The sequence below is a fragment of the Strongylocentrotus purpuratus genome, unplaced genomic scaffold (assembly GCF_000002235.5).
Source record: "Strongylocentrotus purpuratus isolate Spur 01 unplaced genomic scaffold, Spur_5.0 spur5_scaffold_18, whole genome shotgun sequence".
NCBI classification, from domain to species: Eukaryota; Metazoa; Echinodermata; class Echinoidea; order Camarodonta; family Strongylocentrotidae; genus Strongylocentrotus; species Strongylocentrotus purpuratus.
In genome coordinates, this window is record NW_022145603.1 from 25,910,890 (window position 1) to 25,930,253 (window position 19,364).

Sequence of the window (19,364 nt, forward strand, 5' to 3'; positions counted from 1 at the left end):
AATGAATATTTTTGGTGTCTTTGCAAGTATTTTTTGGTGTGATTTATGAACAATAATGATATAGTCTTAGCCTTAGACGTTTTATCGCAGAAAGAATAGAGCAGTGGTCTCGTAACTGGGATTTCTGGGTTCGAAACCAAATCAATGCGCTAGTGCCCTTTGGAAATGCATAAATACTTATTACTAGGTCCCTTGGAGAGGAATTATTGCAGTTGGTCCCCTGATTGATTACTTATAATCATACAGATGCTTTATTAGCACTCGAGTAGAACAAACAACCGATATCATGAAAAGTATTTGTGGCAAGTATAATTAATCCAAATTGGTTGCCAAACAAAAATAAGAAATAACAACAATGACTAATGTGCGAAACAGGTTATAAAGTTTCCATCTGCACTTACATTACTAATACACCTGTAAGCCCGGATTATTAACATTGTACATATATTGCCAGATCATATATATATATATATATATATATATATATAACATAAATATACATCCTCATGGTTTTTATCAAATTGTAGATTGTTAGCTAAAAAAATAGACGAAACCCTGTGTCTCCCAAAAGAAAGTATTTATTGCCTTTCATATAATAATACCAGTATATATATATATATGAAATGAATGAATGAATAAATCATTCAGTGGAAGGTGAATTGATAATCATATTACAAAGGAAAATGTAAACGCAAAATGAGTATTCAATACATATAACAAAATGGCGCTACTTAAAGATAAAGTTTGGTTCTGGTCATGTGACTGGATTACGAAACAAAGTGATGGCGATTGGGAAAAATGTATGCAGATAGCAATTAACATACAACAATTGATGTTTACTGTTATGTTTCAGAATCATCAAAAATTATAATGGATTGCCCAGTTTTGCTGAGAGTCCACAAACTTTTGTAATTTATTTCGAAATTACATTGAACATATAGGTAGCTGAAGTAAAATTTGTTTCAAGAGGCATTTTTTCCCTTTGAAAATTCCTACGAACAGCTCATACACATTTTCTTTATAATTCCCAGAGCTTCTTTAAAAAAAAATAGATTTCCTGATCCAGCGTCTGAAAGATTTCTTCAGTAGGTGAAATAGTTCCGTTCAACCCCAACCTGTTCAATGTATAAACAAGAAGGAGAACAGATAATTTAACAAAAAGAAGAGAAAAAGAAAACGGAGTAGAAGAAGAGGAAGAAGAAGATGAAGAAGGTGTTAAAGAAGAACAAGAAAAAATGGAAAGAGAACAAGAAGAACAAAATAGGTTAAGCACAATTAAGTTTTCCATTTTCATGTTATGAATATGTATACACCTAAAATTACTGTGCAAGTGACAATTTTCTCATAAGTGTATTCATACTTAAACACAGCCATTTAATAGGTAGGTTTGCAGTTCCTTCTATAGATATTAAGTTTGTTATTACATGTTAAGCTGTAACAGATGTATTTAATGTCTTAAAATTTATGTGCGAATTGGAATTCCAACTAATGATTTTGTTTCAAAACCGAAATCCTATGCAACTCAGATAGTTTAACTTTGAATTAATCTAGCCCAACAACTTTAGTGCCATAATTTAGTTAATTCAGCCGAAAATAATCTATTATAGTGAGTTATTATGGCATTTTCATTATTGCTTGTAACAACCCCGACAGCCGTTTAGCTAGTGTAAAGTAAGTTAAATCTGCTTACATTGGTTTGGGCACTCATTTTACATAAGTGCATCAGTCTGCAATGTCAAACATAGCTATTAGCCTATGAGCACTTACTGCTGTCCGATTATTGCTTTGTGTTGCACCTGATCAAATCTTTAACATGGTCGCAAAGACTGTCAAAAAAAATCTACTCAAGGGCGAATTTTGATACCCTATCGATATCGCAAAAATGTCATGTTCAAATCCATTATTGTAATGTTGGCACATTTGAAGGGAAAGTCCTTCCTGATATTTATTTGAGTTTTAATAAAAGCATAAACATGAGAGATACAAATTAGTGAAAGTTTGAGCAATATCTAATTCAAAATAGGAACAATTTGAATTATTTAAGTTGTCATCAGTCGAACAAAAACACTGGGACATATCTTGCGAGCTCCTCTCCAATTTGCTATCTACAGAAAATGTCATAAACTTTTGTTTCCTTAGTTATTGATGACGTAATAAATTAAAGGAAATTCAAATTTTGGAAGTGTTTAGTACAGGGTAAATTGGAGGGGAGCTTTCAAGATATATCACAGAGTTGCCAATATGTATTTGATTTATCGCAACTTTAAAATCCATAACTTTCTCCTCTTTAAGCAGATTTTGCTCAAACTATCAATGACGCGCTTCTCTCGTTTTTCTGCTTCTATTAAAACCAATGGACAAGGCTATTGAATAGGTTGATGTTATAAAAGTATTTGCAATCGTGCTACAGGTTTACACAAAATTAGCGCCTATACAAGAAGATATAAACGTAATACAATTCAATGGTGTTTCTATTAGAGACTCACATTGTCATCTCCTCCTACGATGTATGGTGTCTGGAATTGTCCATTCTGAAAAAGAAAATCACATAGAAACTTAAAACGGCCCATCACAGACAAAGAAATGATCTTATGCCATTCTTATGGTATTTTTATCATATTTCCCCCAAAACATGTTAATGTCTAAAGTAGCCTATAGTTTTATTCAATTATTTCAATTCATATTTGAATTTATTAGGGTCTATATCAATTTTTCAGATAGGTTTCTTTGTATACAAATGTCAATTTGATATACATCTGTACAATTTTTCTAGTACAGTTACATAATTTGAATAATGTGAAATAAAGTTAAAATTCTGAATCCATACTAAATATAAAGTAGATAAAGCAGGGCTGGCTACAGCCTTAAGCATGGAGATTAATAATCTTGCAGTCCTATTTTGTCCACGTGAAAAAATAAAAAGAGTCAGAGTAACTTGCTATGAAGGAGAGAGAGACTAGGGAAAAGAGCATCGATTTTCTAAATGCGATAAAACTCAAACCTGTTAGTAATTAGGACTAAAGTGACTTACATAATGTTATCGGTGTTCACGGCCATAATCATTAATGTCATAAATGACTTGTCAGCCTATCCGCTGCACGATCTTTCCACCAAACTACTTATCCTTTTTAGTTAAATAGTTAAATATAAGTCATCAAAAGAATCCACTTAAAAAATAGACCCGGCCATTTTCCCTAAAATTAAATGTTCTGGTTAAGTTTTATCCCAAGTTTATCCAAGTAACTTACATCTTTTTCACTATCATGGTCCTGCCAGAATCTTTCTACCGCTTGGCCAACTGCATATTCACGGCGATCGAGAGAATTGTAGCTTCCCGATCTCTCCCATGGATCATCACTGTTAGAGGCAGGGGTTTCCCCGCTGTACGGACTACGGTACTCCTCTCTGTAAAAAGATCAAAATTGCAATCATCACAATAAAACTAAAATTATAATTTTGATGACAATTATAATAATATTAATAATGATGCTGATAAAATAATGATAATGGAAATAATAATTATAATGATAAAAATAATGATAATGTTAATAATATTAATTTTCATAATAATAACAATAATTAATATATGATTAATAATATTGATGATAACGATGATACACTGTTGGTCATAAAGGCGGAATAACTTGTTTTACCTCAATTTATGGAATGATTTTGACAATGATTTATTCCTAATAGATCTAGATAATAGTATACATTATCATATTTTATGTGTTTTTTCTCGTGAATGCTAAAGCATGTGTATGCTACTATGTTTATCCACTAGGGGACCTGCATCCTTAAGTCATAACTGACAGCCAAAAAGAAACAATCCTTAAGGCATGGTCTTACAGAGGAATTTTTCCTGTTGGAGACCAGGGGAAAATGCAATGAATTATTAATAATTTATTGCATTTTCATATTTGTGGGGGTTGCCCACTACCCTAGCCCCTGCTGCGTACTGTCATGATTTAGAGGCAAAGCAATGGCCTCGTAACTGCACTGTCAGACTAGGATGACGGCATACTGCATATGTTCTGTACTTTAGCTGCCCCGGACGCATCTTATTTTTTCGTACCACAGCGAGCCCAGATTCCAGTATGAACTCTTGTTCATACATAACTAGCTACAAAAGCTTCCAAAGAGGTCACAAACAATTCGACTTTGATTATTCATTGCTTTGCCTCACTAGTTATAAAGGCAAAACAAACTGAATAAAATACTGAGATTCGAACCCTCAAATCAACTCCAAAGTTTTATTGGTGTTACACTGTCTTTACCAATTGATCTAATGATGGGTTGAAGAAAGGTTGATTTGTATAATTACTATCACCCTGTTAACAACCCTACCGGATTCCATGTACGCATGCGCTGGTTTCCTTCGTGAGCTCAATCTGGGCTCGCCATGGTAAGAAAACATAAGACGAGCCCCCTGGACAGAGTCAGAGACTGATAGAGCTAGGCTGAAGGCTCTAATAAGTGAGGTGCCTGCAGACTCCCCACCACCTGGATTCACAGTGGTAATTGGCTTACCCTAGAGCAAACTTTGCTGCGTTCTTCCGTGATACCTGTATCAAGAGACAGCACATGCAGACGATGATGGAAAGAATACCTGCGACGATACCTAGCACGATAGCGATGATCAATCCATTAGACAATCCTTGTGGCTCTGCAACGTGGGAAAGGGAATAAAAGTTGTTGGTTTTAAAATTTATATTTTGATGACTTTATGAATTGTGAGTTCTAAATATAGTCTGTGGATAAATTGGTTACTTCTAAATGCTTAGTACAGATGAATTTGTGAATTTGTTAGTCTTAAATATTAATTTGAGATGAAGTTATGACCATCTTGATGAGATTTCTGAACAATAAACCTTTGTTGGGTAGGTTCTTTTACATAGTAAACCAAAAAATGAAATGGGATAGTTTTTTTCAGGTAAATTTTAGATGAATTAGTGACCACTTTGATCAGATATCTAAATGATAAGATTCGTTTTTTCAGAGCAGAGGTGCATGGTAAAAAGTATCACATTTCATTTTTGAGATAAATTTACAGACATTTTGAAAAGATTTATAGTTTTAGTGTATATTACTTTACTTCATGAATTTGTTTGTTTTTTGTAATGTTAATTTCAAATTATTTTAGAAATGCATTTTAAATTTTCATTTCAGAATTTATGCTCACTTTGATCAGTACAAGGAATAGACCTTTAATAGTGATGGTATGCATATTCTTTTTAAACAAAAGTTTCCTTTTACGACTGAAAAGCTTGCCTGAAGCTTGTCAGTCGTATCACGTTGTGTATTGCATAGTTGGTAACCAAGGATTTGGGAGAGAAACAAGCATAATTAAAAATACATTGATACATACATAGTAAAAAGGGCAGCATTTCACGAAACTGTCATACGTACAAGTTTGCCGACATCTGATTGAAACACGAGTTAATTTAATACACAGGTTTCAAAAGGATGTCCGTGAACTTGTACTTCTGACGGCCTGAAAAAGCTGCCATGGACCCTGTTTCATAAAATTGGGTATCAATAACAAGATTCCATAATTCTTATAAGCTACTGAAATGCCTATATTTGATTGGCTACGAGCAAAATTTTCAAATATCTGATTTTTTTTATCGTTAACTGCTGCTGCTAAAACAACAATAGCTACTACTACAATAAATAATAAAACTAAAACACATACTTCTACTACTACTACTTCTACTAATACTGTTGCTGCTACTACTACGCCTACTATCAATGCTACTACTAAAAGTATGATGTAGACTCTATGCAGGATAAGTAATGTTGTAATTGTTCTCTTTGTAAAAAAAACCTTCATAGTTTTCTATACATGTTTCAGTTTCATCTTCTGTTTATGTTCTTGTTATATTTTTATATACATGTATATTGTAAAGCGCATTGAAATGTCAACAGACATGAAATGCGCTATAAAGGAACAAAGTATTATTATTATTATCATTACTACCACTACTTTACTACTACTATACTACTACCACCACTACTACTACAACTACTACTTTACTACTACTTTACTACTACTATACTACTACCACCACTACTACTACTACTACTACTTTACTACTACTATACTACTACCACCACTACTAATACTACTACTATACTACTACCACCACTACTACTACTACTATTACTTTACTACTACTATACTACTACCACCACTACTACTACTACTACCACCACTACTACTACTACTACTACTTTACTACTACTATACTACTACCACCACTACTATTACTACTACTACTACTACTACTATACTACTACTAATATTACTACTACTACTACTACTAAAACTACTACTGCTGCATTCTACCACTATTACTTCTTCTATACCACGACCACCTCTACTGTCAAGACTAGAACAGGAAGAAGAGAAGAAAATTAAAGGAAGAAGAAAAAGAAGGAAAGAAGAAGAAGAAGAAAGCCCCCAAAAGATGAAGTGCGCCTACCTGTCGTTGTTTCTGTTTGTATTGTAGTAGACTCAGCTGTTGTCACCAAGCCTATGAAATGAACAGAGAAAGAAGATATACCACAATAATAATATTAATAATAATAATAATTTGTTCTTTTATAGCGCATTTCATGTCTGTTGACATTTCAATGCACTTTACAGTTTTACAATATACATAATTACTGTATATAAAGTATTATACGATCATTAATGGAAGATGAAACAAAAACATATATAGAAAACAATGAAGTGCTAACAAAAAGAATAATTATAACATTACTTATCCTTAAATACTATTGATGTGCTAATTTGAAGAGATGAGTTTTTAGGTCAGATATGAATGTTTCAGTATTGGATAAACAACATAATGAGTTAGGGAGGGAATTCCATAGAAATGGTGCAAAGAATACAAAGAATACTTAATATGTTTTGCATCCCTTACACTCTACCTGATGAGGATAGGACACTAAATTGAGGCCCAGTGGCCCGGTTTAATGTGTCACGTCTGAATAAGACTTAATACCGGATGAGGATATCGTGGGTAAATTTGGTCGCATTATTACACTGAAACTATATTATTATTACAACAAAAACAACTACTACTACTCCTACTACTACTACTACTACTTCTACTAGGTTTTACTAAAACTACTACATGTATACTTCAATTCCTTTGGAGCCTGCAATTTGGCTCGGTCAGGAAAAGCATCTGCCTATCGTACCAAAGATTGTGGGTTTGAATATCAACACAGGCAGATGACTGAAGCCTGCTTGTGGTACGTGGCTACGTACCCCTCCCCTGTTTCATAGACATAGGGTGTGTTACAGTGGAAAGCACTCTGTTCCCCAGAAAGGTCGTTATTATAATTGGGACCCTGTGTAGAGGAGAGTCACCACCTTTGCACGTTATTAACCCAATGCACTATGCCATAAAAGCAGGGTTACAATGATTCAGTTCGCTTTTAGCATCCAAGGCACATGTGACGCCAAATACTTAATAATACTAATGATAGTTCAAATTAATTCACATTGATTGGCAGTCATCCGCATTGAGCTTGCGAAAAACTTCCTAATACGGTTTTAAGACACAATATGTCCAGGTTCGTTCAAGTATGAAGAGGTAAACCGTGGCAGTGTTTTTAAATAATGTGTAAATGAATGGCAACTGCGCACAACGTTGTTCCTACCCGAAATTCACTTATAGCTCTGTGTTATCAGGTACCCAAAATCTGAAGCATGCACTAGCGTTAATATCATTATAAAGAAAAAATAACGCTGCGGTTTACCGCGTCATATCTGAACAGGACTAAATAACTCTACCAAGATCATTAAGTGGGAAAAAGGTATAAAGTCAATTTTACCGTTTGAGTTGACGTAGACTGGGAAGTATGTTTCATCGCCAACTACCGGTAGGTATCCTATATCCCTCGCGGTAACGATTCCAACATTATCCATGATGTTCTGTGCCTGGGAGGCGTTGTTAGCAGGGAAGGTCAAGTTAACATCTGTCAGTACACTGCCGCTTCTGAACCGTAATACTATGCATATGATAACGCCATTCGTCAGGCTCTCGAAATACTCAATCAACTGTATAGGGAAAAAAACACCCCAAAAGCTATACAATAGTCACTAAAGTTTTGCATGACCGATATACCACGATCTTTTTGTTTTAAGTTAAAGAATTATGTTTCCATTTGTTATCAGTTTCATATACAGTGCGTCCCGGAAAAAACAAAACCGATAATTATCGATATCATAACTTAATCACATTTATAATTGATAAATTATACATATTTGGAAAGCTTAGATCCTCCTCTTCCATAGCAACAGAGTTGACAACAGACTTAACTCCATTTAGTTGACAATCAGCCGTAGACATAAGACTTCATTCATGGCTGATTGTCAACGAAAGAGAGTTAAGTCTTTTGCCAACTCTGTTTGTTGCAACGCAGGCTCCCAGTGTATACAAATTTGTTTGATAAAATTATGGAAATGCAAGCACTACTTTAAACAAACAGAACTTTGTCATTCCTTGCTCATTTTTCCTGATTGAGGTGTCATATGAAGGGGCAGAACCTCAACTTTTTAGAAATGTGATTTTCTTTTTGAAATTCAGATACCGTCCGCCAAATGACTTTTTGGTTTCCTCTCTTCAAATTGCTTTTAATCACTTATGCGAGAGATATGTATTATATGAGTTGCATCAAATGAAAGAGGATCTAAGCTTTCTAAATATGTGTCATTTAGTAATTATGAATGTGACTAAGTTATGATAAAACATTGATAATTCTCGGTTTCATTTTTTTCTGGGACGCACTGTACTTGTATAGTACATGTATTTCCAACAAGTATTAATATTTACTAGCCAGGTTGAGCGTTCTTGGTCGGGGAGGAAAACCTGCGGGTTGTGCTGTTTCAATACCCACTGAGTTACTTTTGGGTCTACAACTAGTTTGTCTACTACCCAATTAGTCTGTTGCCATATGATCTACACCCAGCCCGTCTACTATCTATATGGTCCAATAATCAGTTCGTCTAATCTCAATTTAGTCTAATAACCAGTTAGTTAATTCCAAGTTTATCGAATGCACATTTTGTCTACCATACATATAAGGCCTAAAAATTGTATTATGATTAATATCAACCATTATGCAGTGAATGGCAAATTTTTTCGGACTTTGTGAGAGTGAGAATAAAAATGTGTTTCTTTTATTGAAGAACGCTACTGAACTTTGGTACAGCATGCAATATCATTGGTTGCCGATTTATTTTTTGCATTATTGAGTTTCTATCCAAGGAAATCTTATTGAAGAGAAGTTTGATTTCTGGTAAACGTGGAAATATTTGTTTTACTTTCTCATTCTTTCTTAGTATGTCAATCTAGAAGAAACTCATAGTAGAAATGTCCCCTGAAAAGGATATGTTTTTATTCACTCATGGTTGAAACATGACGACAACACTCACACCACAACTGATTGTTTTGGAAGCTGTCATAGGCACATTTCTTTTTTGTTTAAGTATCACTTCTGTTGCAAAGTAGCAAATCGTGCCCAAAACAACATTGACTTACACAAATATCCGTAGTATCAAAATGCCTTAATCAAATTGACGATCTTGCTATCATTTTATTTGGAAATCTTTCGCCTCCAATAAAAAAATAAAAAACTAGACTTTAATTCGTCACTTAGACGAATTAGGTGATACGTATGCTAATTGTTTACATAACGAAGAATGCAATACACGATATGTTATTTCATAAAATGCTTCTCCCATTATGATCTATCCATATGTCAAGTTTAAATTGTGTCCCCTTGATCATTAGGGATCTAGGGAAGATAGATTGAAACAATATATGACCATTGACCCTGTGCAGTAACCAGTTACAACTTGAACTCTAATTTACATCATGAAGAACACATTTTGACGATTTTTATCTTATTCAAAGAAATAAAAATGTTATTGATAAATGATTATCATCATTATGATCATGATGATCATGATCGTAAGCGTGATCCTGACATCTTATTGAATAAATGAGGGATGATTTAGTTTGTATATAGGCTCAGCTACATCATACTAAAAAATCAACAAAATCCAAGCAGAAATAACGGCGATATTGCTCAAAAGACAGGAATGTATAATCCAGATTTGAGAAAAAGTCATCTCCCATAGGGATTACATGCAAAAAGTAATGGATTGAGTGAAAATAGGGTAATAATAAAGAAAATGGGGTTGTTTATTACATTATTTGCGATTCTACGTGTTTTAATTATTAAAGGAGATGGTACAGTGAAAGGTCAAAAAGAAAAACAAAATTAAGGCATATATTGTGGGAGACACCCGGACTGTAACCAGGGATCTCGAGGTTTGAAGTCAAGTGCGTTACCGATATAGCAAAACATTTCCCATAGCGATTACACGTAAACGGGAAATGGAATTCTCAAATCCTACGTTGCGAGTAAAATTTGAGCATAATCCTGACATCTGATCGAAAAATAAAAGGCAATTTGTGATAGCTTATTGTCTCAGCTACAACATACTCGAAGCTCAGCGAAAACGAAGCTAAAACAATGGAGATTTTGCTCGCGAAAGACAGAAATGTAGAATCCAGTTTTGAGAAAAAGTCATGTCCCATAGAGAATACACGCAAAATGTGAAAAATTGACATGCCTCCTTTAATCGCAAAAATACGCCATGATGCCTTTGCCAAAATGAAAAATAGTGGTCATTCCATTTATAGACAATTGTCTCAGCTAGAACATATCAAAATTTGAAAGAAAATCGATCAATATTTACAGAAAAACAATCAATTTTCCAAAATTATGCTGACGTCATAATATGCAAATTAAAATTTTGAGTTTGGAGGCCATTATGATGACGTCATGAGTTAATTAAGGGTCAAATGAGACATGAAATCATATCTCCGACTCATAATTTATCTAAATATGAAAAAATATTGGGAGTTCCTATCTATTCTGAAGAGTTACAAAGAATTTTGTATAGGCATGTTTTTGCTCATGTATTGTGGATAAAGATAACGCAGGTCTGCGTGCTGTCAACTTTGACGGACGCTCATTGCGTTATTAAAAGGTTAACAAGTTATCAAAATGCTTGGAAAAATGTGCCAAATATGATGATAGAGAAAATTCGGCGATTCTATGTTGCAAAATGCTAGTACGCGCAAAAAGCGCGCGCGCATGCGATTGAGCATAATTTTTTGTCAAATGCTCCATATGGCCTGAAACGTATACAAAAAAATTTTGGGATGATTTAGAGCATTTTAAATTTTTGCACGCGCGCATTTGCGCACGTTTATTGACCTGAAATTGACTGGACGGATATTGATCTTAATCGTGATAATTATGAATGAGAAATACTTTTCCGTTATGAAGATATGATCATAAGTTGATTTTTCTTCCTCGAATTTGTTCGCAGGATATCTCAAGACTTAATAATTTATTGCATTTAACCCCGGTGCCTAACATAAAAAAAAAATCTGTGTGCCCATGCCTTGAGCCATAATGCATGGCCGTCAAGAGGATTTTTTTATGTTGGGGACCGGGGCAAAATGCAATAAATTATTGAAAATTTATTGCATTTTCTGTGTTTTTTTTAATTTATGGAAACTGCCCCCTACCCTAGCCCCCGCTGCGTACAGTCATGGTTTAGTGACAAAGCAATGGCCTCCTAACTGTTAGGCCCCAGGATCAAAACCGTGTCGATGTGCTATATTAGTGTCCTTTTGTGGGGCATTAATCCTCATTTCTGTCATTTATGACTTAAGGGCATAGGTCCCCTAGTTGATAAGCAAAGTAGCATACACATGCTTTAGCAGTCACGCAAAACACACATTGGCAAACTATTATTCAATAAAATCTGAGAATGTATACTATTATCTAGATCTATTATTTTTAAATTATTTTTAAAATAATTCCATAAATTGGGGTAAAACTAAAATATTCCACCTTTATGAGCGACAGTGTAAATAAAAAAATAAAAATCTTGACGAAATAAATAGGTGATACGTAGACTTCGTACGTATCACCGAAATATAAAAATTACAGATCTCATGTGTGCTTTTGGGGAGGTGGAGTCATCCTGTATAATGTAATGTGAATTTATGAACCTATGATGATGGATATGGACATAGTTAACAAAATCAAATCAAATCAATTAAAATAAAAAATACGTCAGGTAAGTTCTGTTGCAATATTTTCATGTACAAGTAATGCAAATGTATGTAGGTAATGCAAGTTTGTCAAATTTTTAATCAATGCATTCAGACAAATTGATATGAGGCACTCACTTTCTGATTTTTGTCTCCATTTGGTTTGCGAAATTATTGCTAAACTTAAAATTTATATGAAACATGTAACAATCAACTGCAACTGAAACTGAGAGGTTTAAATGTGTTAAAAAACTCACGCGGTTGCACACAGCACTGGCCAAATTGATGAACGCGGGAGACGATGAGTCTGCGAGATCACTCTGGTATGTGTTATTGAAGGTGATGACAAAAGAAATCACAACATCTGAAATTGAAGGAAGAAATCAGTTAATAATAATATTAATGAATAATATTAATGATGATTAGTAGATTTAATGACAACGATAATAATCATCATCATCATCACCATCATCATCATCATCGTCATCATCATCATCGTCATTATCATCATAATAATAATTGCCCAGAAACCCTAATTGTAACCTAAAACATAAGCTAACAACTGTAGCCAAAACCCTAACCCCACACCCAACTAAACAAGGCGCCAACAGCAATATTACCCCAATCACTGAATTAATTTTCGCAGAAGCCCTTATTTCAACTTAAACCATAACCTAACCTTAATTCTAAACCTAACCCGCGACAAAAATGGAACCAAACCCCTAACCCCATACACAACCGACCAAGGTGTGTTTACTTGATTATCAGTTGCTGTTTGGCTTTGGAAATGACAAATGTTGACACTTCTTACAAAGGCACTGGCCACGTGACATTCAGAAAACCCAACTCCTTTAAAGTACAGTAATGTGTCTCTCTTTAAAACCAAAAAAATATTGACCTTACCTGGTGTGTTGCCTGGTGTAGTACCTGGTGTTGTGCCTGGTGTTGTTCCAGGCACAGGCGTTGTTCCAGGCACAGGCCTTGTTCCAGGCACAGGCGTTGTTCCAGACACAGGCGTTGTTCCAAGCACAGGCGTTGTTCCAGGCACAGGCCTTGTTCCAGGCACAGGCGTTGTTCCAGGCACAGGCGTTGTTCCAGGCACAGGCGTTGTTCCAGGTGTTGTTCCGGCTGTCGTTCCTGGGGTTGTTGCAGGTGTTGTAGCTGGAGTGGTTCCAGGTGTTGTTCCAGGAGTTGTTCCTGAGGGAAAACATCAAAAGTTATATGTATTGATATAGAACTAAATAAGATATCTGCGCTTAGTTTACTTGATTTTCAGTTGCTGTTTGGCTTTGGATATGACAAATGTTCACACTTATTACAAAGGCACTGGCCACATGACATTCAGAAAAACCTAACTCCTTTAAAGTACAGTAATGTGTCTCTCTTTAAAACCAAAAAAACATTGACCTTACCTGGTGTGGTGCCTGGTGTAGTACCTGGTGTTGTGCCTGGTGTTGTTGCAGGCGTTGTTCCAGGTGTTGTTCCGGCTGTCGTTCCTGGGGGTGTTGCAGTTGTTGTAGCTGGAGTGGTTCCAGGTGTTGTTCCGGGAGTTGTTCCTGAGGGAAAACATCAAAAGTTATATGTATTGATATAGAACTGAATAAGATATCTGCGCTTAGCTTACTTGATTTTCAGTTGCTGTTTGGTTTTGGATATGACAAATGTTCACACTTCTTACAAAGGCACTGGCCACATGACATTAAAAAAAACCCAACTCCTTTAAAGTATAGTAATGTGTCTCTCTTTAAAACTAAAAAAAAATTTGACCTTACCTGGTGTGGTGCCTGGTGTAGAACCTGGTGTTGTGCCTGGTGTTGTTCCAGGTGTTGCTCCAGGTGTTGTAGCTGGCGTTGTCACAGGCGTTGTTCCAGGTGTTGTTCCGACTGTCGTTCCTGGGGTTGTTGCAGGTGTTGTAGCTCGAGTGGTTCCAGGTGTTGTTCCGGGAGTTGTTCCTGAGGGAAAACATCAAAAGTTATATGTATTGATGTAGAACTAAATAAGATATCTGCGCTTAGTTTACTTGATTTTCGGTTGCTGTTTGGCTTTGGATATGACAAATGTTCACACTTCTTACAAAGGCACTGGCCACATGACATTCAGAAAACCAAACTCCTTTAAAGTACAGTAATGTGTCTCTCTTTAAAACCAAAAAAAATTTGACCTTACCTGGTGTGGTGCCTGGTGTAGAACCTGGTGTTGTGCCTGTTGTTGTTCCAGGTGTTGTAGCTGACGTTGTCACAGGCGTTGTTTCAGGTGTTGTTCTGGCTGTCGTTCCTGGGGTTGTTGCAGGTGTTGTAGCTGGGGTGGTTCCAGGTGTTGTTCCGGAAGTTGTTCCTGAGGGAAAACATCAAAAGTTATATGTATTGATATAGAATTAAATAAGATATCTGCGCTTAGTTTACTTAATTTTCAGTTGCTGTTTGGTTTTGGATATGACAAATGTTCACACTTCTTACAAAGGCACTGGCCACATGACATTCAGAAAACCAAACTCCTTTAAAGTACAGTAATGTGTCTCTCTTTAAAACCAAAAAAAAATTGACCTTACCTGGTGTTGTGCCTGGTGTAGTACCTGGTGTTGTGCCTGGTGTTGTTCCATGTGTTGTTCCAGGTGTTGTAGCTGACGTTGTCACATGCGTTGTTTCAGGTGTTGTTCCGGCTGTCGTTCCTGGGGTTGTTGCGGGTGTTGTAGCTGGAGTGGTTCCAGGTGTTATTCCGGGAGTTGTTCCTGAGGGAAAAAATCAAAAGTTATGTGTATTGATATAGAACTAAATACCTACATTCAAGATATCTGTGCTTAGTTTACTTAATTTGCAGTTGCTGTTTGTTTGGCTTTGGAAATGACAAATGTTCACACTTCTTACATAGGCACTGGCCACATGACATTCAGAAAACCCAACTCCTTTAAAGTACAGTAATGTGTCTATCTTTAACACCACAAAAAAATTTGACCTTACCTGGTGTGGTGCCTGGTGTAGTACCTGGTGTTGTGCCTGGTGTTGTTCCAGGTGTTGTTCCAGCTGTTGTAGCTGGCATCGTCACAGGCGTTGCTCCAGGTGTTGTTCCGGCTGTTGTTCCTGGGGTTGTTGCAGGTGTTGTAGCTGGAGTGGTTCCAGGTGTTGTTCCGGGAGTTGTTCCTGAGGGAAAACATCAAAAGTTATATGTATTGATATAGAACTAAATAAGATATCTGCGCTTAGTTTACTTGATTTGCAGTTGCTGCTTGTTTGGCTTTGGAAATGAAAAATGTTCACACTTCTTACAAAGGCACTGGCCACATGACATTCAGAAAACCCAACTCCTTTAAAGTACAGTAATGTGTCTCTCTTTTACACCCAAACAAAATTTGACCTTACCTGGTGTGGTGCCTGGTGTAGTACCTGGTGTTGTGCCTGATGTTGTTCCAGGTGTTGTTCCAGCTGTTGTAGCTGGCATCGTCACAGGCGTTGCTCCAGGTGTTGTTCCGGCTTTTGTTCCTGGGGTTGTTGCAGGTGTTGTAGCTGGAGTGGTTCCAGGTGTTGTTCCAGGAGTTGTTCCTGAGGGAAAACATCAAAAGTTATATGTATTGATATAGAATTAAATAAGCTATCTGCGCTTAGTTTACTTAATTTTCAGTTGCTGTTTGGTTTTGGATATGACAAATGTTCACACTTCTTACAAAGGCACTGGCCACATGACATTCAGAAAACCCAACTCCTTTAAAGTACAGTAATGTGTCTCTCTTTAAAACCAAAAAAAAATTGACCTTACCTGGTGTGGTGCCTGGTGTTGTTCCAGGTGTTGTTCCAGGTGTTGTAGCTGACGTTGTCACAGGCGTTGTTTCAGGTGTTGTTCCGGCTGTCGTTCCTGGGGTTGTTGCAGGTGTTGTAGCCGTAGTGGTTCCAGGTGTTGTTCCGGAAGTTGTTCCTGAGGGAAAACATTAAAAGTTATATGTATTGATATAGAACTAAATAAGATATCTGCGCTTAGTTTACTTAATTTGCAGTTGCTGTTTGTTTGGCTTTGGAAATGACAAATGTTCACACTTCTTACAAAGGCACTGGCCACATGACATTCAGAAAACCCAACTCCTTTAAAGTACAGTAATGTGTCTCTCTTTAACACCCCAAAAAAATTTGACCTTACCTGGTGTGATGCCTGGTGTTGTACCTGGTGTTGTGCCTGATGTTGTTCCACGTGTTGTTCCAGCTGTTGTAGCTGGCATCGTCACAGGCGTTGCTCCAGGTGTTGTTCCGGCTGTTGTTCCTGGGGTTGTTGCAGGTGTTGTAGCTGGAGTGGTTCCAGGTGTTATTCCGGGAGTTGTTCCTGAGGGAAAACATCAAAAGTTATATGTATTGATATAGAACTAAATAAGATATCTGCGCTTAGTTTACTTGATTTGCAGTTGCTGTTTGTTTGGCTTTGGAAATGACAAATGTTCACACTTCTTACAAAGGCACTGGCCACATGACATTCAGAAAACCCAACTCCTTTAAAGTACAGTAATGTGGCTCTCTTTAAAACCAAAAAAAAATTGACCTTACCTGGTGTGGTGTCTGGTGTTGTTCCAGGTGTTGTTCCAGGTGTTGTAGCTGACGTTGTCACAGGCGTTGTTTCAGGTGTTGTTCCGGCTGTCGTTCCTGGGGTTGTTGCAGGTGTTGTAGCCGTAGTGGTTCCAGGTGTTGTTCCGGAAGTTGTTCCTGAGGGAAAACATTAAAAGTTATATGTATTGATATAGAACTAAATAAGATATCTGCGCTTAGTTTACTTAATTTGCAGTTGCTGTTTGTTTGGCTTTGGAAATGACAAATGTTCACACTTCTTACAAAGGCACTGGCCACATGACATTCAGAAAACCCAACTCCTTTAAAGTACAGTAATGTGTCTCTCTTTAACACCCCAAAAAAATTTGACCTTACCTGGTGTGATGCCTGGTGTAGTACCTGGTGTTGTGCCTGATGTTGTTCCACGTGTTGTTCCAGCTGTTGTAGCTGGCATCGTCACAGGCGTTGCTCCAGGTGTTGTTCCGGCTGTTGTTCCTGGGGTTGTTGCAGGTGTTGTAGCTGGAGTGGTTCCAGGTGTTATTCCGGGAGTTGTTCCTGAGGGAAAACATCAAAAGTTATATGTATTGATATAGAACTAAATAAGATATCTGCGCTTAGTTTACTTGATTTGCAGTTGCTGTTTGTTTGGCTTTGGAAATGACAAATGTTCACAATTCTTACAAAGGCACTGGCCACATGACATTCAGAAAACCCAACTCCTTTAAAGTACAGTAATGTGTCTCTCTTTAACACCCAAACAAAATTTGACCTTACCTGGTGTGGTGCCTGGTGTAGTACCTGGTGTTGTGCCTGATGTTGTTCCAGGTGTTGTTCCAGCTTTTGTAGCTGGCATCGTCACAGGCGTTGCTCCAGGTGTTGTTCCGGCTGTTGTTCCTGGGGTTGTTGCAGGTGTTGTAGCTGAAGTGGTTCCAGGTGTTGTTCCGGGAGTTGTTCCTGAGGGAAAACATCAAAAGTTATATGTATTGATATAGAATTAAATAAGATATCTGCGCTTAGTTTACTTAATTTTCAGTTGCTGTTTGGTTTTGGATATGACAAATGTTCACACTTCTTACAAAGGCACTGGCCACATGACATTCAGAAAACCAAACTCCTTTAAAGTACAGTAATGTGTCTCTCTTTAAAACCAAAAAAAAATTGACCTTACCTGGTGTGGTGCCTGGTGTAGTACCTGGTGTTGTGCCTGGTGTTGTTCCAGGTGTTGTTCCAGGTGTTGTAGCTGACGTTGTCACAGGCGTTGTTTCAGGTGTTGTTCCGGCTGTCGTTCCTGGGGTTGTTGCAGGTGTTGTAGCCGTAGTGGTTCCAGGTGTTATTCCGGGAGTTGTTCCTGAGGGAAAACATCAAAAGTTATGTGTATTGATATAGAACTAAATACCTATATTCAAGATATCTGCGCTTAGTTCACTTGATTTTCAGTTGCTGTTTGGCTTTGGAAATGACAAATGTTCACACTTTTTACAAAGGCTCTGGCCACATGACATTCAGAAAACCCAACTCCTTTAAAGTACAGTAATGTGTCTCTCTTTAAAACCAAAAAAAATTTGATCTTACCTGGTGTGGTGCCTGGTGTAGTACCTGGTGTTGTGCCTGTCGTTGTTCCAGGTGTTGTTCCAGGTGTTGTAGCTGACGTTGTCACAGGCGTTGTTTCAGGTGTTGTTCCGGCTGTCGTTCCTGGGGTTGTTGCAGGTGTTGTAGCTAGGATGGTTCCAGGTGTTGTCCTGGAAGTTGTTCCTGAGGGAAAACATTAAAAGTTATATGTTTTGATATAGAACTAAATAAGATATCTGCACTTAGTTTACTTAATTTGCAGTTGCTGTTTGTTTGGCTTTGGAAATGACAAATGTTCACACTTCTTACAAAGGCACTGGCCACATGACATTCAGAAAACCCAACTCCTTTAAAGTACAGTAATGTGTCTCTCTTTTACACCCAAACAAAATTTGACCTTACCTGGTGTGGTGCCTGGTGTAGTACCTGGTGTTGTGCCTGATGTTGTTCCAGGTGTTGTTCCAGCTGTTGTAGCTGGCATCGTCACAGGCGTTGCTCCAGGTGTTGTTCCGGCTGTTGTTCCTGGGGTTGTTGCAGGTGTTGTAGCTGGAGTGGTTCCAGGTGTTGTTCCAGGAGTTGTTCCTGAGGGAAAACATCAAAAGTTATATGTATTGATATAGAATTAAATAAGCTATCTGCGATTAGTTTACTTAATTTTCGGTTGCTGTTTGGTTTTGGATATGACAAATGTTCACACTTCTTACAAAGGCACTGGCCACATGACATTCAGAAAACCCAACTCCTTTAAAGTACAGTAATGTGTCTCTCTTTAAAACCAAAAAAAAATTGACCTTACCTGGTGTGGTGCCTGGTGTTGTTCCAGGTGTTGTTCCAGGTGTTGTAGCTGACGTTGTCACAGGCGTTGTTTCAGGTGTTGTTCCGGCTGTCGTTCCTGGGGTTGTTGCAGGTGTTGTAGCCGTAGTGGTTCCAGGTGTTGTTCCGGAAGTTGTTCCTGAGGGAAAACATTAAAAGTTATATGTATTGATATAGAACTAAATAAGATATCTGCGCTTAGTTTACTTAATTTGCAGTTGCTGTTTGTTTGGCTTTGGAAATGACAAATGTTCACACTTCTTACAAAGGCACTGGCCACATGACATTCAGAAAACCCAACTCC

At 37.1% G+C, this 19,364-nt stretch overlaps 1 protein-coding gene across 1 annotated transcript; it reads right to left on the minus strand.

Moving 5' to 3' along the window:
• Nucleotides 1-621: 621 nt before the first annotated feature.
• On the minus strand, nt 622-16,359 carry LOC105439251. The gene is made up of 8 exons (XM_030988884.1): nt 16,281-16,359; nt 12,413-12,519; nt 7,849-8,074; nt 6,486-6,536; nt 4,531-4,666; nt 3,249-3,405; nt 2,487-2,531; nt 622-1,115 (listed from the first exon to the last, which is right to left on the minus strand). The coding sequence occupies exons 1-8, from the start codon at nt 16,357-16,359 to the stop codon at nt 1,083-1,085; spliced, it is 834 nt and encodes a 277-aa protein (XP_030844744.1). The 3' UTR covers nt 622-1,082.
• Between the last annotated feature and the right edge of the window lie 3,005 nt (nt 16,360-19,364).

Excerpts from the sequence above, each read along its gene's own strand:
- LOC105439251 (XM_030988884.1), bottom strand. The coding sequence starts at position 16,359 with ATGCCAGCTACAACAGCTGGAACAACACGTGGAACAACATCAGGCACA. Across the intron at positions 12,520-16,280 it reads AACACCAGGCATCACACCAG|ATGTTGTGATTTCTTTTGTC; the intron begins GTAAGGTCAAAT and ends CTTCAATTTCAG. Across the intron at positions 4,667-6,485 it reads ACAAACAGAAACAACGACAG|AGCCACAAGGATTGTCTAAT; the intron begins GTAGGCGCACTT and ends CCCACGTTGCAG.